The 24,359-nt window shown below is 35.6% G+C and overlaps 1 protein-coding gene across 3 annotated transcripts; it reads left to right on the forward strand.

The window, feature by feature from the left end:
* The first annotated feature begins 752 nt into the window (after window positions 1–752).
* On the forward strand, window positions 753–23,870 carry LOC114307631 (phosphoglucosamine mutase family protein). 3 transcript variants are annotated; one of them, XM_082882862.1, is made up of 18 exons: window positions 753–1,034; window positions 4,383–4,607; window positions 4,856–4,922; window positions 6,911–7,094; window positions 13,388–13,440; window positions 15,444–15,532; window positions 15,797–16,033; window positions 16,299–16,363; window positions 17,333–17,393; window positions 17,468–17,585; window positions 17,660–17,741; window positions 20,026–20,098; window positions 20,171–20,232; window positions 21,071–21,166; window positions 21,356–21,510; window positions 21,591–21,687; window positions 23,334–23,411; window positions 23,495–23,870. In XM_082882862.1, the coding sequence occupies exons 1-18, from the start codon at window positions 1,028–1,030 to the stop codon at window positions 23,603–23,605; spliced, it is 1,860 nt and encodes a 619-aa protein (XP_082738988.1). In that variant the 5' UTR covers window positions 753–1,027; the 3' UTR covers window positions 23,606–23,870. The 3 variants fall into 3 exon arrangements, with proteins under 3 accessions (XP_082738988.1, XP_082738990.1, XP_082738989.1); XM_082882864.1 differs by lacking the exon at window positions 4,383–4,607 and having other exon boundaries at window positions 795–1,034; XM_082882863.1 differs by lacking the exons at window positions 20,026–20,098; window positions 20,171–20,232 and having other exon boundaries at window positions 842–1,034.
* The last annotated feature ends 489 nt before the right edge of the window (window positions 23,871–24,359 follow it).

Consider the following 24,359-nt stretch of genomic DNA (forward strand, 5'->3'; position numbering starts at 1 on the left):
CTTTGGATTGTTGATATCATGCCCTAAATTTTTTTAAATGACTATTTTGTCCTTTTTTTAACCATTTCTTATCCTTATCATTATGACTATATTCTATAACTTTTATCATTAAATTCTAAACATAAATTTTATATAAAATTTTCAAATACAATAATATAGTTTAATGGTGACTTTTCACTTTAAAACGAAACACACCATAAACATAATTTATATTTATAACATCACTATCACAACATTTTAATGAAATTTTTTGTATAAATTTTTATATATGAATAGAATTTTTTATTTTTATTTACACCATTATTATTCTTTCTCGTCTATTCACCTACATGTATTATAATATTACCAAATACAGACATTCATAGTTATTACAATGTTACTGAATTTTTGTATTTTTATATTTTTTGTGTATGGCAAATTTAAAAAAAATTACAAAATATTATACTTATTAAGTATATCTAGATTATGTATATCTAAAAAATAAAAAAAAAGTTACTTAAAATATTAAAAAAATTCAGTAAAAATAAAAAAATACGAAAAATAAAAAAATTTAATTTTTTTATGTGAGTTAAATTAAAAAAAAAATTGCTATTTCTATTGAAATAACATGAACAAATATCAATATTATTTTATTATTTTATACGTATAAAAATTAAAGAACAAATATATCATTTTAATCTAACAAAGTAAGTATAATTTTTAAAATGTAAAATGAGATTTTATATTATACAGAAATTTGAGAGAATGTCAGTATAATTTGTCCTAAAAATATGAATATCCTAAGAAAAAACAATAGAGCACCACTACTCTTCAAATTATTAGGTAAATAAAATTAAAATCCAAGCCAACGAAAACACAATTACGGTTTTGGCATGAAGTGTAGATTACAGGTGGACGCATAAGTTAGGCAGCACTTCCTCTGCTTCGCCGCCCATCAGTTCATCAGCTTCAACACCCTCTCTCTCTCTCTCTCTCTCTCTCTCTCTCTCGTCGACCAAATAGCAGTTGGAGTAATTTCGTTCATCAAATGGCAGGTGAATCTTCTCTCAATTTCTTACTTCTAAAATTCGTTATTTAATCTCTCTATTTTCCTCTCAACTATTACTTTAAATCTTATCTTTGTGCGTAATCAACTTCGTTATGTTTAATTAAGGTTTAGTACCGGTTATTAATTTAGGGTTTCTGTTATTTTAAGCATACAACTCTCGTGAACTACTAGCCAAAGCAAAAATTCCCAATTAGGCATCTCCAACAGTTCACCAAATATTTCATCAAATCTGAATAAAAAAAGCACGAATTCGGATATCAGTCACTCCAAAGGTAAATTTGTAGCTGTCATCAAAACAGACCGGCCGTAGGTTGGAGAGGCCTTACAAAACGTTGGATTTGGTTATATATTGGTGTTGGATTTGGTTAAATGTGGGAGATGGCCTTACAAAATATTTGTACAAGTACCTGGGTTCAAGTGGTAAATATTTTGTTTTCCAAACCGAAGGTCTTGGTTCGAGCCTCATCCACATCATTATATATAATTTTGTTTTTTCAAATAGGCTAGAAGGGTATTTTTGGAAGGCAAATTTAGGTTGCCTTTGGTTTAGTTTTAGAATTATGATTCAAGAGTGGTGATGGATTTTGAGTTTGTGAGTTGTTGGATCATGATTTATGAAGAGAAAATTTGTTTGGTTATGAGTTTTAAAAAGAGTTTTGAATTGAATTTTGAATGTTTGAAATGAGTTTTGAAATAAAAAAAAGTTGTTTGGATATGAATTTTGGAAAGAGTTTTTAAAAGTTAATTCAAAAACTTATAATTCATAACTAAACACACAACTCAAAACTCTATTGAAAATTCTATTCAAAACTCATAATTAAACTATTTTTAAAATTCAATTCAAAAAAATAATTATTGAAAAAATATATTTTTTATTTAAAAATTTCAAAAATATTTTTTTATTTAAAATATTAAAAAGTATATATTATTTTTTGTTAAAAAAAAATATTCAGCTAGTGTTTTAAAATTACTTTTGATTGTATATTTGATTGGAATTTTTTTTAAATTATTTTGTTTAAATTTTTTTTATTTTTTAAAAATTACTTTGACAAATTATTTTTCATTTTAATTATTTTTTTTGTTAATTTTAAATAAATGGTCAAATAATTTGTCATTTTGGTCTAAAAAAATAATTTTTATATTTTAAACATATCAAAACAAATATAATTTTTTTTTTTTTTTCAAATAACATGTGGCAATTGCAAAAAAAAAAAAAAAAAAAGGCACTATTCCGGTCAACCGGCCGGACGTCCGGGAGGATGTTTAGGTAGACGATCGGGTAGACCCCATTTCAAAATTTAAAAACTCACTCTACCAAACATGTTCTGAAAATAATTTTCAAACGTGAGTGTGGAATCAATTTTTGAAAACTACATCCAAACACAGCACTGAAATAAGAGGGTGGGATTATGATTCCACACCTAAACCAAAAACAGCCTTAGGTTTCCTGTTAAATTTGTGGCAAATTTTGTGCTACTTAAAAAGTAAAAATATGGGTTTCTTATGGGAAAGCTATGACAGTGTTGAAATTATCAGCATGTATGGGTTTCTCATGGCATGGCTATGGCAGTGTTGAAAGTAACAGTATGACAGTATGTAATGTACCATGAGTGGATGAGTATGATTTTTTGTTCTTCTGACTGAATGCCCGTTTGGCACATTTTTATATTTACAGTTTTTTATTTTTTATGTTTACGCAAATTTTGAAAACTTTAACAAAATCTCAGTTTGATATCTATTTTTGTTTGAAAAAATTGTAACTAGAGAGCTGATATGACCCAAAAAAGATCAAAAGGTAAAAAAGTGTGCTACTGTAGGTCACGACAAACAAGCTCTAAATACAAAAAAAAAAAAAAATGTTTTTATTTATTTTGAAAACAAGCTTTATTCCTTCTTCCCTCTCTCATACCCTCCCCAGTCAACACATCACCAAACCACCCATCACCACTGCCGGCCACCCCTCATCTTCGGCCACCACAATCGTTGACCTCCTCAAGGCACCATCTTCTGCCAACCACCAACTCCGACCACCACCTCTGGTGGCCCCCGTCAACAGCAACCACCTTATCTAGATCTCTATCGTTCCAAAATATAATCATATTCATGTCTTTGTTTGAGTTGAGTAAGATAGCACTATTGATTTTGTGCCATGGACAAAGGCCATAATGTTTGAACCACCTAACCTATTGTCGTTGTATGTCACATATTTCATTACTATTTATATATTTCTACATGGTACCGGAGCGGTTCAATCAGACGTAGTCCTAAATTACTCTTCTGTTTACCTTCCTTATGTTCAATGAATTTTTCATCTATTTTTATTCTAAAATAACATAAAAATCCTTCAAATCTCATGCATTTGATTGTTCTTCTAACCTTCTCAAATCTTCTTTGTTGTTTTGCCGCGGAGTTATTTGTTTAGGATATGAAGCATGTTGTGGTCTTTGGTGGTAGGTTTTGTGACCATAAGTATTGGATTATGTTTTCAATTCTTGTAAACTTCTTTCATTATATGCCCAAAGAGTACAGTGCACTTGGAAACATTTGTTTTCTTCATGGTTTGGATTCAAGATCTTATTTGAAGATTTGGTTGCAGCCACGATGATTATATCTCAATGACCTAAGCTCATCGTTGAGGGGGAGTGTTAGACATAAGATTTAAAACATTAATATTGTCCTTGGAGATTAGCAGTTTAGGATATGTAAGAGATAAGAAATATCTGAATATCCTTATCTATATCTCTCTGGTTCTATAATTATGATTTTTATCTATGTATTCATTTGCATTAAGTAATATAGTACTATTGACTTCCTGTGGGTGATGGCGTTATGGCTGAATCGCGTAAACCTTGTGTCTTCTTTTTTTCTGTTGTTCCTTCCTTACACCTTTTGTCAATTTTATTTTGTATTTATATAGTTCCCTGTTGTAGGGGTTTCTGGGTGTAGTTCTTTGTTTACTCAAAACTTTAAAAAACAAAAAGAAGTGAATTAAGCATAAGCGAATCTTGAACTTAGCTTGACAAAATCAGCTGTTAGGTTTTGGTTAGGAGCCTGTGGAATATTCAAAAAATTTAACTCATCAAGTAATATTCAGCATGATCTTAATTCATTAAGTAATTTGTTTAGCTTAAATAAATGTAATCCTCAGCTGCAATATCACCTCTGAAACAAAAAGTGCAATTAAGATCTGCTTTTGAGTCCGTCAACCTCTTTGCCAACCTAACCTGACCAAGAATGAAAATTGAACAAAAAATTGCAATTCACATAAATAATTCCAACTTTTGATAAGCTCCTACTAATATGAAATCTGATAAAATTGCAAATTTTTATGCAGCATTGTCAGGGAAGATTGTCCAAAATGTTTTGGTAGCACAGTGCTACCATCAGAATAGGCAGTTCTGCACCCAATATCAAAGGGACTGTTTGGCCCCTAATAAGCGCAACTTGCTTCCTTTCCAAGGAGGGAAGTTAGCATGGACTGACATCTCCACCATGCAATTGCGTTTCTTTTCAAAATATCAGACTGGTTGTTTTAACCGAGGACCTGTTTACTGCAACGGTCTGTTCTAGACTCTCATTATCCAGGTTGTTATAAATTACTATCATAGCTTTGGAGACAACCTTAAAAACCTTAATGTATTTGATCGTTCAATCTTGGTTGTCGTGAACCTTTTCTTTTCCAACAGAACTTTTGATTTTTTTGTTATGACATGAAAGTCTTGGTTGCTAGAAAGATATTTTACTATTTTACTATGGTATGATCTCGTCAATTATCATTTTTTAATTGAAGGTAAACTTTTCTTGCAGCTGCTCCATCTACTACTGCAGAACTATCACTTGAAAAAGTTGATTTCCTTAAACTTCAAAATGGAAGGTAGAGAATTGTTTTGCTATAGCATATCTTCAATATAAATTTCCTTTTATCTCCTTTGTGGTTTACTGCTTTCGGCTCCAGTTCTTTACATTACTCTTGTCCTTGTTTTCATTTTTACATTTTGGCCAACACAAAAATGCGTTTTCGGACAAATAATTACACTAATGGTCCGCATTTAGTTCAATTCATTCTGGCTAGTTGGGCATCCACCTCTTTGACTGACGAGGAGCATTGGATTTAGAATGTCATAATGTTGTTACCTAGTTTACTAATGTGTTCATGCATTTTGGTATTTGGGGTTTTATATGTTCATATAAATATTTCATGCTTTACTTTACATCCTTGAACTGAATCTCTTCTTTGAACTGCGGTTTATGAACCAATAATGTTTGGAGGCTCTTCACTCCCTGGTCATTTGTCAGCATTGTTTGACTTACACAATTAGAATGAATCCGTAGATTGTTGACAGTAAGTTAGAAGGACACAGTCCTTGATATTGTTTCCCTTAATTTCATATATTGCTTCCTTTAATTTCATTGATTTAGTACTTTGCCCTTCCTTATTAGCCAATATTGTCAACATTAGAATTTGACAGGGCATGCTAAATTGACAAAACCAATTGTGTGCCATTTAGTTACTTGGTTGTCTATGCGGTCTTTGGAGCTTGAAAGAACGTGATGGAGCCTATTATTGTTTATTTCTGAGGTTGTTTGTGTGGTCATTTTTAACCATGGTTCCAAATTGTGGTATTGGGACACGTAGCAGTATTTGTTGCAATGCGTCGGTATCGGGAGTGTCGAATGTTATGTATGAAGAATTGGGTGTTGCAGTCGTGAATTTTTTAAAAATAATTAGTAAACCCTCTAGGACTCAATGATATGCATTTTTTACTCTGATTAATTTGTCACCTTTTTTTTAATACTCATTTCGAAATATTAGTTAATTCTATAACATGGTTTGACATAGATTTTTCCCTCACATCGACAACTTGAATTTGAAATTGCAAAGAATAGCAAAAGGGCCAAAGTGTGCCTATCCCTGTATCCCACACTAGTTCAATATAGTTTTGGTTGTCTTTTGCCTTCTTTTTATAAGTACACAATTTGCCTACTGTTACCGTGAGTTTATTGTTGGAATGTGTCTCACATCGCCTGGAGTTACCCCATCTATGCTGGTTATAAGGCTCTAGTTTCTCTCTCCTCAATACCTGGGTTTTAAGGATAAGTGTGAGCTGGGCTTTTTAATTTAGTATCAAAGCTTGGTTGGGCTTGTGATTGGTGTGCTGTTTGCTCGGCTACTGTATGTTGTGGTCCAGGAAGATGTGTTGGAATGTGTCCCACATCGCCTGGAGTTTCCCCATCTGTGCTGGTTATAAGGCTCCAGTTTCTCTCTCTTTAATACTTGAGTTTTAAGGAAAAGTGTGGGCTGGGCTTTTCAATTCTTATTGTCCAACATTAATAAGAAAACGTGTTTCTTTTATTAGTTTTTTTACAAATTCAAACCATGGGCAATGTAGCAACATGAGTAGGGATGGGCTTCAATCTTGAATGGCCAGCCCCTTGAGTTATAGTGGCCCAAAGCCCAAAAGTATAAAATAAAACACTTACATATTTTCTTGAACGGGCCCGGTTCCCTGATTTAGGCTGGTATGTGTCATGAACCGGCCAGCTTGCATGTGATGTTTGATCCTAACGTTAAAAGAGGGGTGTATCCAACTGGAGGGGCTAAAAACCGATAAGAACCGGCCTGTTTGCTACATACCAGCCAGTTTTTTAACCATGTTTTTAACTGTTTAGTATTGCTTTAGTCATTTGTAGTTGAGCTACGTTGATTGAAATGCTATATATGGATATTTATACTATGTTGTAACATCGTATGAAATACACACATACACACATCTATGATGGATAGAAAATACATGCACTTTCATTAAGCATGTAATTGTTATTGGCTTCCACGGGCTAATGTTCTCACACATACACACACAGTGATATTCGAGGTGTTGCCGTTGCTGGTGTTGAGGGAGAACCCGTTACTCTCACTGAACCAGTTACTGAAGCAATAGCAGCTGCCTTTGCTGCATGGCTATTGGACAAGAAGAAGCTTGACGCATCTAGAGGTCTGAGAGTTTCTATTGGTCATGATTCTCGAATATCTGCACAAAAGCTACAGGTATTTATGCCTAATTTATGATTGAGTATGATGAGATAAATCTAGCTGCTAAGGGGAGTGTCTTCACCCATAAAATGGCTGGTCTAGATTTTCCTTTAATAGTTGTTATGCCTATTTTACTTCTTTGATTTTGTTTACAATTTGATCTATCAAGTATCTGCACACTCTCCTGGTTTTTGGATTATCATAATTCTGAAATTCAAAATGAAAAGAGAGAACAAATTCCTTCCAGTTTTTATTACTCCATCGATGAATATATACCATACCAGACCAGGATGAGCAGCAGCACTTACTCCTTCTGCCCTTCACTGAAGGTATTCTCTATCGGGCTTTAAGGAAGTGATGACCTTGCATCTAGAAGCCTGCCTGATTCGTGTTAACTTCTTATTAGCATCACAATATAAACTAGCTTCTGTTGGATGACACAGGATTAATTAGGGAGAATGGATGATATATTGGTAAAGATACAACCTGTCCAAATAATTCCCTCTTTGTATATTGGGACAAGTTGTTGTACTTGAAATAGCAACCTAATGAATTCATCAGCTCCGCGATCTATAGTGACAGGCAGGCATGTCATCTGAGGTCTCAGCTGTGGTCCAATTGTCTATGATGATGGAAGATTTTTATTTCCTTGTGTTTTAGTTGCTTTGATCAGGCTTTGAATGGTCATTATAAAGGTATGCATTCCTTGTGGAGGAGGGTAGCTCCTCACCATGTGTCAAGTTTTGAAATGCATCGAGCTCCCCTGCACCCTCACCTAACTGTGGCTGTTTGTTCCAAGGACTCTAGTGGGCCAGAGTCACCAGGCCCTAAAGGACCATATGTCCAATACTGAGTGAGCCTCCCATGTCCTTAAAACCAAAATCCGAAGCACCTTAGTAACATTTGCCTTAATGAAAACTGGAATAGGATAAAATTATCAGAGATATTTCAAACCTAGACTACCACCACTACAGGACCTAAAAAGGAAGCAATAATCACTTACTAGAGGAGATGCAGTAAATAAAGAATCCACCTATGAACTCTAGTTTGGAGTACGGTAAAGCATGCGTCCCCATCCCTTTCTTTGAACTTGTCATCTCCCACATTTATGCCACCTATTTGACTCCTGCATGCTGCCTTACCTCTAAGTTAATGCCATTGGTGGTGGTTAATGAACCTGAAAACTAACCAAACCAAACCAAACCTCAAGTCCCATCAAATGGGGTTGGCTATATGAATCTTTCTTCTCTACTTGACACTATCAAAGGCTATTTGATTAGTCAAATTAAAGAGATTTATATATCTATTTGCTACACTAGCGCACGCCAATCTAGATCTGTCCCTTCCCCTAACACTTCATTCTACCGTCGCTGTGTTGCATCTCTTCACTGCTGCCTCTGTTGGTTTCCATTGTATATGACCAAACCATCTCAATCTATTATCTTTCAGCTTGTCTTCTGTCAGTGCTACTCCTATCCATTCACAAATATATTCGTTCCTAACTCTGTTTTTTCTAATCTTGCCACACATCCACCTTAGCGTCCTCATCTCAGTAACACACATCTTATCTACATGTTGTTTCTTAGTGGCCCAACATTTCATTTCATACAACATCATTGGTCTAATAGCCGCTTTATAGAATTTTCCTTTTAATCTAGTGGGTACTCGTTTATCGCACAGTACCCCAGATATACTCCTCCCTTAAGCCATCCCATGTTAATTCTATGGATCACATCTGCTCCAATCTCCCCAGCCGTTATGATAATCAATCTTAAATAACGAAAATGTTCACTCTTAGATATTTCTCGGTTCTCAATTTTCACTTCTCTATTTCTGTTGTTACTATTACTAAAATTAAACTCTATGTGCCCTGTCTTAGTTCCGCTTATCCTAAATCCTTTAGATTCAAGTACTTCTCTCAAAGTCTCCAACTTAATGTTAACTTCTAGTCTCATCCACTAACACGATATCATTTGCAAAAAGCATACACCATGACACCCCATTCTAAATATTTCTCGTTACCTCATCCATAACTAAAGCAAAAACTTAAAGACTTAAGGTTGATCCTTGGTGTAACCCCACTATAATTGGAAATTCACTTGTCTCTCTAGTCGGCGATCTAATAGCGGCCACCACACTTTCATACATGTCTCTAATCACATCAATGTATCCTTTTGTCACCTCTTTCTTCTCTAACACCCCCTAGATTATATTCCGAGGCTCTCTATCATATGCTTTCTCAAGATTGATAAAAATCATATGAATGTCTCTTTTCTTCTCTCTAAACCTTTTTATTACTCTCTTCAAAAGATAGATCACTTCCATGTTGACCTACCAGGCATAAATTCAAATTGCTTCTCTGACACTTTTGTTATATCTCACAATCAATTTTCCATCACTCTCTCCCACACTTTCATTATATGACACATCAGCTTGATTCTTCTATAGTTGTTGCAATTCTGGACGTCTCCTTTATTCTTATAAATTGGCACTAAAATATTCTTCCTCCACTCCTTTGGCATTTTCCTAGTCAACAAAATTTTGCTAAATAACTTAGTCAACCAAGCAACTCCCTTCTTACCCAAACATTTTCAAGCTTCAATAGGGATATCATCAAGTTCTAAAGCCTTATTCGACTTCATATTCTTAAGTGCAATCTTCACTTCAAAGTTCCTAATCATGCGATAGAACTTGTGGTCTTGGTTTTTCTTATTACTGGCTACTCCCTCCCCTTTTGACCTTCCTCAATGTTCTTCATTTAGCAACTTCTCAAAATAGTTCTTCCACCCCTTCTTAATCTCTTCATTCTTCACCAACACCTTAGAGTCTTCACTCTTGATGCGCTTAACTTGATTAAAATCTCTTGTTTTCACCTCTTTTATCTTAACAAGTTCGTATATTCTCTTCGCTCCCTCCTTACTATCTAGTCTAGTGTATAGGTCATCATAGGTTTTCAACTTAGCATCTTTCACTACTTTTTTGACCTCCTTATTAGCCCAACTGTAGTTCTTAAGGTTTTCCTTAGTTCTATCATTCCGCCACTTTTTAAAGCACATTTTTTTCGTCTTTACTATCGCTTGAACCTCATCCCTCCACCACCAAGTTTTCTTAGAGTTAGGTCCTTTTTCTTTTGACTCTACAAAGACTTCCCTTGAGATTCTCCTCATACAATTGATATTAAGTTTCACATAGTGTTAGCATCATCTTCCAAGTCTCAAGTCTAGGTTATTCCTTTTTAGGTCCCACCATCTTGTCTTATGGCACCCATTATCCTTCCTAGCTTGGTGTTGCCCTTTAAAGCACAAATCTAGTACTAAAATCCTATGTTAAGACGTCAGGCTTTCTCTAGGAATCATCACCTTACTATCCAACCATGAGGGCTTCGGCATTACGAACGAAGTGGTCAGGGGTGATGGCTTGCTCTTGGAAGTCACTGAAGCAAGTATAAAGGCCAAAGAGTGATCTTTGAACGCATCCTTACTCATAGTGGTAGGTTTGGGTATAGCAGGACTTGAACCTGTGACCATTAGGTTAAAAGCCCACTGCTCTAAACATTCAAAATCTAACATACATCAAAAGCACGCTGTGAATATCACATGGGCGGAGAAACATAAGTTTATATAGCCCAATAGGCAACCACCTTCTCACCTTGGTAGGCTATGTTAGATGGACTCGGCACCTTAGAGCGAAGTACCTATGTCGACACAACACGACATGGGTGCGGGTGTGGGATCTGTGTCAGATTTGCCTCTTCTCTCTCAGACACGACTAATCAAAAAGGAAGAAGAAGGTTAAGATACTTACATTGATGTATGGGTTCGAGATCTTGATCTGTGTTTTTCGATCTTCTTCTCTGTCTCGATCTCATTTACTCTCTCGATCTTCTTTTCTCTCTCTATCACGATGTCCTTCTCTCCCTCGATATCTCTCTCGATCGTGCTCTGTGTGTGTGAGAGAAGAGAAGAGAAGAAAACAGACAAACTCCATCTCGTGTTGCTATGCGTGCGAGAGAGAAGCGATGAGGAGAAGGTTTGACTGGCTGCTGCTGCTTGTTTGTATCAAACCCTAATGGGCTAGACCAAATAAATAAATAAAAAGCTTGGGCCTATTGGTTAGTTAATATTATAAACCCTAATGGGCTGGACCAAAAAAAAAAAAAAAAAAGTTTGGGCCTATTGTCTGGCTTGTATCATAATAAACTCTGATTGGTTGGATCCAAATAAATAAATAAAATGTTTGGGCCTATTTGTAAACTCTGTTCAACAATAACATGGGTTGTTCTATGACTTGTCCATATGTTTGATCCTATTTATAAAAAAATTGTTGGGTCAACTTTTAATAACTCATGTTCATATAATAAATATATTTAAAAAATAACTATTTAACCCATCTTTGTATAATAAATATATTTTAAAAATAATTATTTAACGTATCCTCGTACCTGTATCCACATTTGGATCCATATCCACGTATCCTCAATTTTTAGTTTTGAAGTGTCCGGCCTCCAGATATGCATCCGCACCTGATACCCACACCCGAGTCTGTGTAATGTAGTTGGTAGGTGCTTGCCACTCCTTGATGGCTCTGATGCCTATCCAATGCCCTAGGAATAAGATTTTTGTTTGTACAAAGGAGCATTTATTATTGTTTGTTTAGATTTAAATACTTAATAGATTATGCATAAAAAATATATAAATGATAAGTGTTAATTTGAAAGTGATGATTTATTTATTTATTTATTTTTAAATATCGAATTAGTATTAGGTTTTGTTAGTTTTGATTGTTTGTGGATACAAGTAATATTAGTCTACATAGCAAATAGAAATATATGAAAAAAATTATTTTATTGCTGTGTTCGTGTCTTCATTTTTTTGAAATCACCGTGTCTCTTGTCCTTGTCCACATCTGCATCTATGTCCATGCTTCTTAAATGGTGGTGGTTGTGGTGGTAGAATGATGGTGGTGGTTATGGCAATGATGGCAATGGTTGTGGAGGTGAGGGTTGTAGTAGGTGTTTTAATGGTAGTGGAGAGGTGGTGGTAATAGTAGTGGAGATTGTGGTGGTTGTAGTAAAATAATGGTGATGCTTATGCCAACGATGCCAATAGTGATGAAGGTGGTGGTGGCAGTGGCAGTGGCAGTGGCAGTGGCAGTGATAGTGACGTTGTGGCAATAGTGGTAGTGGTGGTGGTGGTAGTAGTAGTAGTTGTAGTAGTGGTGTGATGGTGGTGGTGGTGGCAATGACGGGGTAGGAGTAGCATTAGTGACAGTGGTCATGGTAGTAGTGGTGAGGTTAACGGTGTAAGTCAATGCTTGTGTATAAGTATTTATAAATTTACTTAGCATTAAGTAAGTTTTCAATCACTTAAAAATTTTCAGATTTTTAGCCTACATTTGAAGAGCCACTTAAATTTTTAAGTGATATTAATTGTAATTATCAAATAGGCTTAATTAATTTTCACTTAATACATTCAGTTTCAGGTGCTGAATTGCGCTATCAAAAACTACTATTGTCAATTTTTGAAAGCTTGTTGTCAGATGTGCTGCCAATATTGAGTATAAATTGACTTGGATTAAGCTATTTATGCCTGAAACAACCTCTGGAAAACAAATGTTTCCATGAGGTTAATAAATTCAATATTAATGCTTCAATCCTTATGCAAACCGTTCATCAGGTTGCATGATCTCCTATTTGGTTAATTGATGTTACTTTATCTCAGAACTTTCATTCGCAATGACTCTAGACAGTCGGTTAAACAGTTTAGGAAGGGATTAGTGGCAAGGTCGTAGATGATGATGAATTTTCTAATGTATCATATTAGTATTTCCTCATCTATCTAATAAAAATTATATAGTGTCTTGTTTGAGTGATGTGGGTCATCCACAGACCTCACCCATGATGCATGTCAATAATGAAAATAATAATACCTGCAATTGCAAACCTTAAAGAAATAGGTGAACTTCATCAAGTATATATATATTTAAAGTTTAAATGTGGCTAAGCGCATGACCCAAATACTTGTCGAGCTATATATTAAAGTGGCATATTATTTACCAAATCTGCGTGAACCTTTTGGACTAGTATCTTTGATGCTTAAAATCTAAAGTTCACATTCAGTTCCTTTTTCTTCTCCAAAATAATTGCCGTAACTGAGCTTCCCATGATGTTAAAAAGAAAAAGGGAAAAAGGGAAGGATTTGTGGTGCAGAGTCATTGTTTCAAAAGAAACTTATAACATGTATTCGGAAATATTCACAATTCACTCATGTTTTCAATAATTGCTGAGAGTTATGTTATGCAAATTTCAGGATGCAGTTTCTCGAGGAATAGCTGGGGCTGGCCTGGATGTCATTCAATATGGGTGTGTCTTTTCTTAATATTTATTTTTAAAATCAAAACATGTTAAGTTAGTCCAATTAATTTAATAGACTTTTGTGCTTGAGTTTCTGTTCAAGTCATGGTAATTGAGTAAGGTTTGTATATATATAATGGTATTATATTTTTTAATTGGCCCACTCCTTAGAATTTGAACACCCAAGTTCACATATTTTGAATTCCCATCCCGTAAATCTTGAACACCCATTTCACTCACTTCAACTTTGCACACCCACCCCACAACTCATTCACAATCTCTTTTAATTTTAAATGTAGTTCCCTCATCAGAAACACTATGTATCCAGAAAGAGTGCTTAGAAAGTAAAATGTATGGTATAGATAAAGTTGTGGTAGTGTGGGTCACATCCAAAATACATCTAATCCATAGACTCCATTTTCTGAGTTATTTTAATTTTTATTTATTTATTTATTTTTTTTATCCAAAAAAAGAAAAAAGAAAAGAAAAGAAAGAAAAAAAGTTAATACCTGAAAAATAGGTGTCTTGGTAAATATAGCTTATGAGTCACATGACTCCTCGAGAACAATTGTAGAACTCCAAATATTTATTTATTTTTTATTTTAGATTAAAACAATAGTATCAATATTTTGTAATATATATATATATATATATATTTTTTTGGTGATTTGAGAAGTTTAAATTAAGAGATTTACTGGAAGTGGATGATATAGATATAGAAAAATGTGATTTCTTTTATATAAATTCCAATTTAAGTTATTGAATGTCTACTCTGAACAAAATTTCTGGAGCCACCACTGAATTGAGTGGCGTGAAAGCTGCACACTACCATATAGTAGGATTTGTTATTTTTTATTTATGACAAGAGATTTTACATGGGTTTAAACCTGTTGAGACATTAGAGCCAAATTGACCTGTGTGATCTGGACTCCACGGTGATAAGTCCATAATATCCAACCTAATATTTTTTGTAAATATTAAAATTTAGTTGATGGGAATTGCACTAGTGCTTAATGCCTAGTAACCCATTTTACTTTGTTGTGTGTAAGCCTCTTGTCATGCTTGGGACATTGGAGTCAAGCATACTCATAGAAATGTAGTCTATTGTTACTATTTTTTGGGGGTTAACTACACTTGTGGTTAGGTCCAAAACACTAAACTCCTTGTGGTTGAAAAATGTACATTCAATCCCCTTTGGTTTTGATTGAAGTGCAAAAGTGATGAGTCCATTAAAGATAATGGTGCATGTTACTCACATCACATGTTGATTAGGTGCATTTTTACTGTGATGAAATGAGTCTTGGTGGCAATATTACAGTACTTTTGTTTTTTTCTTAAACTTTTTCTCCCATTTTCTTCATCTTGCTTGTCCCACCATTTCCATCACCTTGCCACCATAACCACCGTCACCACTGCTGCTACAGCACCACCACCATGGTGGTGGTGGTGGTGGTGGTGGTTTCGGAAGATAATGGGTGGTGGAGAGAGAAAACAGAATAAATTAGAGAAAGAGTACTTTAGACATTTTGTAGAAAATATTAACCCCGTTAGGTTTTTTTATTTCACATGTAATCCAAAGGTTAGGGGGTTTGAATGTACATTTTTGAACCACAGGAGTTGTGGGATTTTGCCAATTTGGGCTTAACCACATGGTACAATGTAATTAACTCTTTTTTTGAAGTCTATTAATCACTAATTTATACATTTAAAGTCACATAACACATAAAAATATGATATCGTTTCACTTCTTCAACATTATTGAATTTATTGAGTTCAATATATTGTGTTTATGATGCTACAGTGGTTCAATAATTAGTTGCTTCATTAATTGGTCAATGTCTTATTACTTTGGTTCAAGTGATTTGAGAAACAGTATCATTTTTCTGAGTTTATTATTTATTTTTTGGTCATTTACTTTGTGCTTGATGCTTATGAACTTTGGGAATGTGTTGCTTTCCTTGTGACCAAGTATATGTTTGCCTTAACCATGCGTTGTTTTCTGCTTGTTGTAGATTGGCGTCCACACCAGCTATGTTTAATAGCACAATCACTGAAGATGATAACTTCTTATGTCCAGTTGATGGATCAATTATGATAACAGGTAAACACAACCAAATTCCGTCAATAGATCTTATGAAGTCAGTTAACTAGTATAAACCTTTCAAAAAGATCTGGTCTTGGAAATCTGGTGAGACTATTGGTCACACTATTAAGTGCAGAATCTATTTTTTAAGTGGATGGGTTTAGATTTCTTTCTCACTTTCAGTGTACCTTAGTTCTGCACCTGTAATTCAAAGCATGCTGAATGTTTTCACATGCAAATCATATCAGTTGACAAAATTTCTAACATATGTCTGCAAACCAGCAAGTCATCTTCCTTATAACAGGAATGGTTTGAAATTCTTCACAAATGCTGGAGGGCTTGGAAAAGCAGATATTAAGGACATCTTGGAGCGGGCTGCAAATATATACAGTAACTTTACAATCGAAAGTTTGAAAGATGCAGAAAGAAAAGCTTCTTCATCTGTAAAGAGAGTTGATTACATGGGTGTTTATACATCTGATCTTGTAGCAGCAGTTCGCAAAGCTGCAGGAAATATAGGTAGTATTCCGCAAATGGTTTTGTAGTTTTAAATGTTAAGAAAATTTGCTGAAGGGAATTTTGAGAATCTTTCTTTTACAATGTGAAGTGCAGTTCCATTGGAACTTCTTGTCCAATAAGTAGGTCTAATGTATTAAGTTGTTGCACTAATCATCACTTTTCTTCCCCCTTGCCTCTCAGTACTTATTTGTTTGTTACATTTGGTTGTTCCCTTTAACTGCTATGGAACCGTGCACTCACCATCATTATCCCTTCTCAATCTCAGAGAAGCCACTGGAGGGGTTTCATATAGTTGTTGATGCGGGGAATGGAGCTGGAGGATTTTTCGCTGTAAGTTTCAATTATATAAATCCCAAGTCGAATTCTCTCCACTGTTGCAAGCAGAAGGGTACTTTATTCTTTACTACATATAAAGGCTGCTTTTATTTTGAGAAGCCTAATTATTTTTAATTATTATTATTATTATTATTTTTTTAATGTTTGGCTGCTCAGGTTTTATTTTACCATTTCATTTTATGTCTTCAATTAAATCTATGTCTTCTGTTAGATTCTGGAATGTTATACGTGAAGGCCATTCACCTCATGCACTTTTTCCTTGTACCTCATTCCCCTTTTCTGAAACCGTCCCCTTTTATGTGGACCAAATGTTACCGAAGTGTTTCAATGCAACAGTCCATCCTTTAGAAGCAAGTGAGAAGAGGTCAAAAAGAAAAAAAAAAAGAGGGATAAAAAAGGGAAAAGAGTAATGGTAGATGTTCTTTTCTGACACCTAAAAATAAATTTGAACATAGTAGAGGCAGATCAATGCTGTAACTTTTATGTCTTGTAAAATTTAAAACACAAATCGTCTTTTTTGTCACATTTTGACACATTAGGTGGCAGTGTTATGAGATATGATAGGATGACTTTGATGAAGTCATTTACTGAGATCCTCAAATTGTTCTTTTAATCTAGTGCTGGGAAAAGTAGTGGATAACTGCATTTCAATGTTATTTTACTTGCAATGAGTTCATTTAAAATCTTGGCTAATAAACATTATAGGCTGCATCACCTGTGGTATCTGCAGCAGAAAACTATAATGAATGGTTCCCATCTTGTGAAAAATTTCTGACATTCATATTTGCAATCCCTCAAGTTTATGCTTAGATTCACTTACCTTCTAGTTGAATTAATTATCTTCTACTTGGAAAAATCATGAATTTATGTTGTTTAAACAATTGTCTTCTGCTAGATAAACTTGATGCCTTTTCCACTTATTCCTTAAATTAACAATAAGAATTATTTTTTATTGGATATCAGGCAAAGGTGCTTGAGCCTCTGGGGGCAATTACTACCGGCAGTCAGTTCTTGGAGCCGGATGGTAATATTAATGCTGAAAATATAGGGAGAGTGTTATATTTGCATGTCATGAGGATAAATCAATTTTGATGTCAGGTTTATTCCCCAATCATATTCCTAACCCGGAGGACAAGGCAGCAATGAAAGCTATCACCCAGTCAGTTTTTGATAACAAGGCTGATTTGGGAATTATCTTTGATACGGATGTTGACAGGTAACGATTTTTACAATCCATGTGTTAATCTAGTATGCATGTCATGTATTTTCCTGGCTATGTCTTTATCCCAGATCTGCTGCCGTGGATTCCAGCGGCCGTGAGCTCAATCGGAATCGTCTGATTGCATTAATGTCAGCCATTGTTCTTGAGGAAGTAAGTTTCCTTAGTTAGCTGTCCCTATAAAACTGTAGTTGTTTACATCCTGAACTTTGGGTCCTGTTGAATCTTCCCAAATGAGATGGGGGGGGGGGGGGGGGGGGGAAGTATTTGTTGTGAGTTGTATTTGTTGAATATAGAAATTAGAATACATAAAATCTTTTTATTTTAGTATTATGTATATAATCTGTGATTGTGTCAATCACTGATTTAGTATTGTTTCCTTATTTATATCGTTTCCTAAATTGTATCATGAATCTATTATATAGACATGACCTCTACCTCATTTATGGGTAAGCCAACTAATTTTTTTCATTCTTTTTGGTATCAGAATTATAGGTTAAGCTCTTGGTGGTCTTTGCCTTACCGGCGGGCGGCAACCTTGCCTTGGCTGCCCGCCGGACCTCAACCCACATTGCTATATTTTCTTTCAGTATCACTTTGTGGTGATCTCTTCTTCTATTCACTAGTTTATTCATATCCCAAATATCTATCATATTTTTTTTTAACTCGCAATCCATTTTGTTTGTGTGTTTTTATTCCATTTTGTCTTTCCCTTTATTTCAACCTCAAATAGGTTTCTGTCTTCAAACCTATTTGAGTTTGAATGGGGGGGTTATTATATCTATATCACAGTGAGCATGGTGATATACGATGTGAACCACCTAAGCCACCCGCTCTGGCACACAACCCAAGTTGCTCCCTTGGCTCACCACCTAAGCCGCCCCCTTTGGCGCACAATTAAAGCCGCCCCCCTCTAGCACACCACTAAAGTCGCCCCCTGGTGCACTTTTTAATAAGCCTCCCATTGGCGCACTCAGCCATCTTCTGTTGCCATCATTGTTCAGCATCATGTCGTAAGTTATGTGCGTGCCACGCTTGTTGGTTCAATATCCAGTTCTCTACATCAGTCCGACATGACCCTTTTAAACTATCTTGACATTGATTCTGGTTAGTCTGTACAACAGTCCGACATGACCCCTTAAACTGTTCTAATATTGATTTCGGTTAGTTCCTATAACGGTCCAACATGACCTTAAATTATTCCGACATTAGTTCCGACCAGTTTCTACAACGGTCCGGCACGACCATAAACTATCTCCCAGCATTAGCTCCGGTCCTTGATGTCAACCAGGGTCTCGTTGGCTGCTGAACATTAAGAACCAAGAACTGCCTAAGAGGGAACATTTTCGTTATTTAGGGTCGATTATCACAACGTTGGGGGAAATTGATGCGGATGTGGCCCATAGGATTAAGGCGGGATGACTTAAGTGGAGAAGTGCGTCTGGGACATTGTGCAATAAACGAATACACACTAGACTAAAAGGTAAGTTTTATAGAACGGCTATTAGACCAGCGATATTGTATGGGACGGAGTGCTAGGCAATCAAGAAACAACATGTCAATAAGATGAGTGTTGCTGAGATGAAGATGCTAAGGTGGACGTGTGGCAAAACTAAACAAGACAAAATTAGGAATGAGTGTATTCGGGAATGGGTAGGAGTAGCACGGATAGAAGATAAGTTAAGAGAGAATCGATTGAGATGGCTTGGTTATATTCAACGGAGACTAATAGAGGCAGTAGTGAAGAGATGCGATGCAGTGAGAGTAGATGGAAGTGTTAGGGGACCGGGTAGGCCTAGATTAACGTTGGCCAGCATTGTAAATAGAGATATGGATCTACTTAATTTGACTAACGAAATGGCTTTTGATAGAGCCGAGTGGAGAAGAAGGATTCATGTAGCTGACCCCATTTGATGGGACTTAAGGTTTGGTTTGGTTTGGTTTGGTTTGGATGCTTTGGCAGCTCTTCTAAGATAGTTCAGTCCCTGTTTTTTCCTCTTTCTAGGGCGTGGTGCTGATGTATTAAACACTTTTTGGCCTTTTCTAAGGTGTAGTGCTGATGTATTAAATACTTTTTGGCCTTTTTTATTTAGTGGACTACCAGATTTGTTTGGTAGCATTTATTTGGATTAGCCGTTGAGTTTTTTTCGGCTTCTTCCAATCAACCATTGGCAAGCTACGATTGTTGAATATCTTCACATTAGTTTGAGGGGAGTGTTGAATAAGAAATTAGAGTACATAGAATCTTTTTATTTTTAGTATTATGCATATAATCTGTGATTGTATCAATCACTGATTTAGTATTGTTTCCTTATTTATATTGTTTCCTAAATTGTATCATGAATTTATTATATATACATGACCTCTACCTCATTCATGAGTAAGCCAAATAATTCTTTTCATTCTTTTATATTCACTTTGCGTTTTGTTCTATTAGCATCCAGGAACAACAATTGTCACAGACAGTGTTACTTCAGATGGATTAACAACATTTATTGAAAAGAAACTTGGTAAGAATAATGAGATTGCTTGATTCCTTTCTTATGATTAATGTGCGCATAACTTAATATAATTTCTCGCAGGAGGAAAGCACCGCAGGTTCAAAAGAGGCTACAAAAATGTCATTGATGAAGCAATTCGTCTGGTACTCATTACTGCTACTACTTGCTACTCTTTGGAAATATTTAATGTTCATTGTGAAACAATTTATGAAGTTCATGGAGCTTTGCATTCCACATTTACAAGTCGAAGAGAAACTATGGTTGAGAATGTCTTGAAGCTAACAACTCCCAGAGGCATCATGAGAACCTTATTCCTGTGTACATGACTTGCAACTTTTCACAGAACCAACAAGTGATGTGTCCAACTGAACTTTCTGCTTCATAGATTGAAATCTTTTATCTTCCATAAAAGAGAGAGTACAACCAGAGGAGAAACTGTCTTCAGTAAGGAAATAAAATACATCATAAAAAAACTAGGAACTAAAAGTAAAGCATCTGATTGTGATATGAGCTCATACGATTGATTCGTTAAAGATGGTATTGCACCGGGATTAGTTGAGTTGCAGAGTCGAAAGTGTGGCTGTGCATTATTTAACCATGTACTGAGTTATTTCTTAGACCTTTGGCTTTTCAACATAAATGCAAAAAGTACTATTAGCCCTAGGCCTTCAACGATCCTTTCTTAAACAGCAAGCCCACACCTCTCATGTTATGATATCTAGAGATGAAAGCGGTTCCTACTTAATTGAGGGGCCTGCTTTCTTTTTAGACGGATCCTTGTTGTCCAGTTTTCACCTGGGACCCTTTTAGCACGTCAGTGGTAGTTTTTATCTGCACTGATGTGAGAGGATAAAAGGAAAACCAGAAAGGAAATTATACAGTTAATGATAGCATCAACTACATATGCTTCTTTCATTGTATGCTTTGTTTAGTATGTAACTCAGCACGTGATTTTATATCTAAAGGAAATATTGTTTACAGAACTCAGTTGGGGAGGAGTCTCACTTGGCTATTGAAACCAGTGGCCATGGAGCTCTGAAGGAAAATCGTTGGCTTGATGATGGTGCATATCTCATGGTAGGCTTGAATTGCAACAGTGGTTATGAAATTTATTTAACATTCTACACTTGCAGTTCACTATGCAACATACGGTTTTTTCCCCCCAACACAGTAAATTTATGCATTGTGCAAAGTTGACATTCTGTTTGTGCAATATTTTCTTTTTCCTCTTACTTCTTCCCCTCTTCCATTTGGCACTACTTGCAGGTGAAGCTCTTGAATAAACTTGCATCTGCCAGAGCTTCGGGTGTAGGTGGTGGCAGCAAAGTTTTGATTGATTTGGTGGACGGTCTAGAGGAACCTGCTGTTGCTGTTGAATTTAGACTAAAGATTGATCAGAGCCATCCAGATCTTAAAGGAGGGTATGCTACTGTATTTTGTAATTATTGGCTGAAAATGCCTTTGGGTAATAGTGGCTTAATTAATACACTGGTGCTTTCAGGTCCTTCCGGGATTATGGAGAGGCTGTGCTGAAACATTTGGAGAACGTTACAGATACAGACCCAAAGCTTCAGAAAGCCCCTGTTAACTATGAAGGCGTAAGTTCTGTAACTGTAAACTGAAACTCTAGTCTTGGTCTTTGGAATTATTTTATTTTCATCTTTCATCCTCCTGTTTTTGGTTGAAAACTGAATCAATCATAATACGACAGTTTTAGAAGTCCTTGTTTTTTTACTCTTGTTGACACACTGAATCAATCATGATACTTGTGCTCCATAATCCTGCTCCTGGATTTACATTGACATCAAATATATTGAGAATTTTGATTATGGGCTAAAATATTGCTGCATGTTTACATTTTTTCATACGCAATACTGCTCTTCAGCTGCCATCATTGGCTCCATTCTCAATTTTGGCTTCACTAAATAGGAGGGGAATGACTTGTGACCATTGAGCAGCAGCTCAGAAGCGGAATAATTATGTGAACTTGAACAATTGTTAACATGAAAATCGTCTACTTGTGCATTGATATTTTATTGACAAATTTATGTGAATGTTCTTGATGTGAACTGAAGTATTAATCTGGCTTTACTTTCTTGCAAGTTCATGTGAAATTACTATCTTTAAATTATGGCATCTGAACGGAATATGTACGACTTGGAAACAAGTTCTCTTTGAGCATTTCTTTTCCCCTTAGGTCCTGGGTGTTGGTGTCCCATGTTCGGCAGGGTCTGTTTCCTGTCAACTTGCTCATAAGACTAGAGCTACATTTACAGCTTTGATCAAATATGTTATGCCCCTAGTTGTGATTCTCAAATGGCTGTTAGAGGCTAGTGATTAGGATTCGGGAAGTGCATGTATGATATAGAAGGTAACAGTAGAGGATTGAATCCCATTTGGATTTCTCCATTCACATTTCACTTGAACATTGTTTGAGCACATCCTTGTCTCTCTTTCTTCAGGAGGAGCCTGCTAGCCTAAAAAGCATAGACATTTTTAAGAAGGTGGTGTGTCGTGTCGGATACCGTGGCGGACACCAACACAACACGATACTTGTTGGATACTTCCCAACCCCAGTCGAGCACAAGTCCAAATATATCCCACTATTTTTAACAATATCTTATACTCGGACAAACTTTGGACACTTGGGGAACACGTGTATCAGACACACATGAATCATATAACAAGTTTGAATAAAAATAACTTGAGGGAGTTCAATGATAAAAGAAAAATAGCATAAAATTATACCTATTCTCCTTTTGGACTTTAAAAATTAGTACCTTTGAATTAAATATTCATACATATAACATATAATAATTATTTATCCTTATATAGGTCATATAATAAACATATAAAATTTTATTTTTTTTTCCATGTAACCCCCACATAGCATACATTTTTTGAAAAATTCTGTGTTAGCGTGTCATGTGTACATGCTTCTTACATACTACCCATCTTTTGACGAAGGGTTATTGTCTAGCTGCTAGGAATTTGTTTTCTTGTGGATTTCTACGTTAGTGCTGCTGGATACTCCGTGTTATATATTTATCATAGTTTCACTTTTAATCAAGGCAGCACTTGGCTTCAATGTGACCAAGATGACTACAACCAAGTGGCAGTTTGGGCAATCAAATTTGTCTGTTTGTTTGCATTTATTTATTCATATACAGTTGCATAATAATAGATGTAGTCCCCAATTGATAATGTCATTGCATGTTTTTGGAATTTGCTGGTTGTAAAACAGGTCAGAGCTTCTGGCTATGGCGGGTGGTTCCTTCTGAGACTCTCCCTACATGATCCAGTCCTCCCTCTTAACATCGAGGTAGACAAAAACTCTCTCAACTGCTGCATCAACTTGCATATAGTTAAAAGTACCATAACTGACTCGAAATGACAACATTGTAGGCACCAAGCAATGATGATGCTGTCAAACTTGGGCTTGCAGTGCTTGCTGCTGTGAAGGAGTTCCCTGCTTTGGATACATCTGCTTTAGACAAATTTGTCCGAGCATCATAAGGTGGAGTACTGTTTGACTGGCGACGCTGTTGGCTTCACTGTTCATTTTCTTATCTTAAAAGAGGAATTTTATATTTGGTAGGGCAATTTGCTTCCAATCTGTAACTGGAGCTACAGATGGTAACGGTGATGTTGAATTATATGGCCACTCGATTGGCATCCCCAACTGTTTGGGGGTATAGTCATGGGGAATAATGTATTGCAATTTTGTTTTGCTGCGCTGTGTTAGCCCATTGACAAACTCAATGTTGCCAACTTCCGCCTCTGTGCATGGGCCTTGATTTTTCTTTCCTTTTTCCTCGCTCCACTCAACCACAGGTAAAAACTCAACCAATGCACGAAATTAATTATTTAAAGCTCAGTCACACTTGCACTGTTTAAAGCTCAATCCTAACACTAGCCCATACACACTCTGCATGTGAATACCAGGAGGCAGTTTGTAGACCTTCTAACCAGCTTAAAAAGAACATGCCACAGTTGAACCGCCATGTTGTGGAAATACTATTTTCTTCCATGCTAATTATTGATAATCCAATGAATATGGAACTTGGGGGGCGTTTGTTTCATGAGATTGAGACATGAGTTTGGATTTCATGTTCAATAACTAGTCCATAGTTTGGTTAGAAAAATGAAGGTCGAACTAATAGTCAAATATACCTAATTTTTAGCTAAATAGTGCAATGACTAGTTATCTCATGACTAACAATTTATTTATCGTAATCTCTTTTTTTCCAGTTAGTCTAAAACAAATACC

This window comes from Camellia sinensis, chromosome 8, assembly GCF_055761805.1.
Source record: "Camellia sinensis isolate YWXY chromosome 8, ASM5576180v1, whole genome shotgun sequence".
Lineage (NCBI taxonomy): Eukaryota > Viridiplantae > Streptophyta > Magnoliopsida > Ericales > Theaceae > Camellia > Camellia sinensis.

Coding starts and splice junctions, on each gene's coding strand:
- LOC114307631 (XM_082882862.1), top strand. Junction 17,742..20,025: donor CAGCCATTGTTCTTGAGGAA/GTAAGTTTCCTT, acceptor TTGTTCTATTAG/CATCCAGGAACAACAATTGT. Junction 21,167..21,355: donor ATGATGGTGCATATCTCATG/GTAGGCTTGAAT, acceptor CACTACTTGCAG/GTGAAGCTCTTGAATAAACT.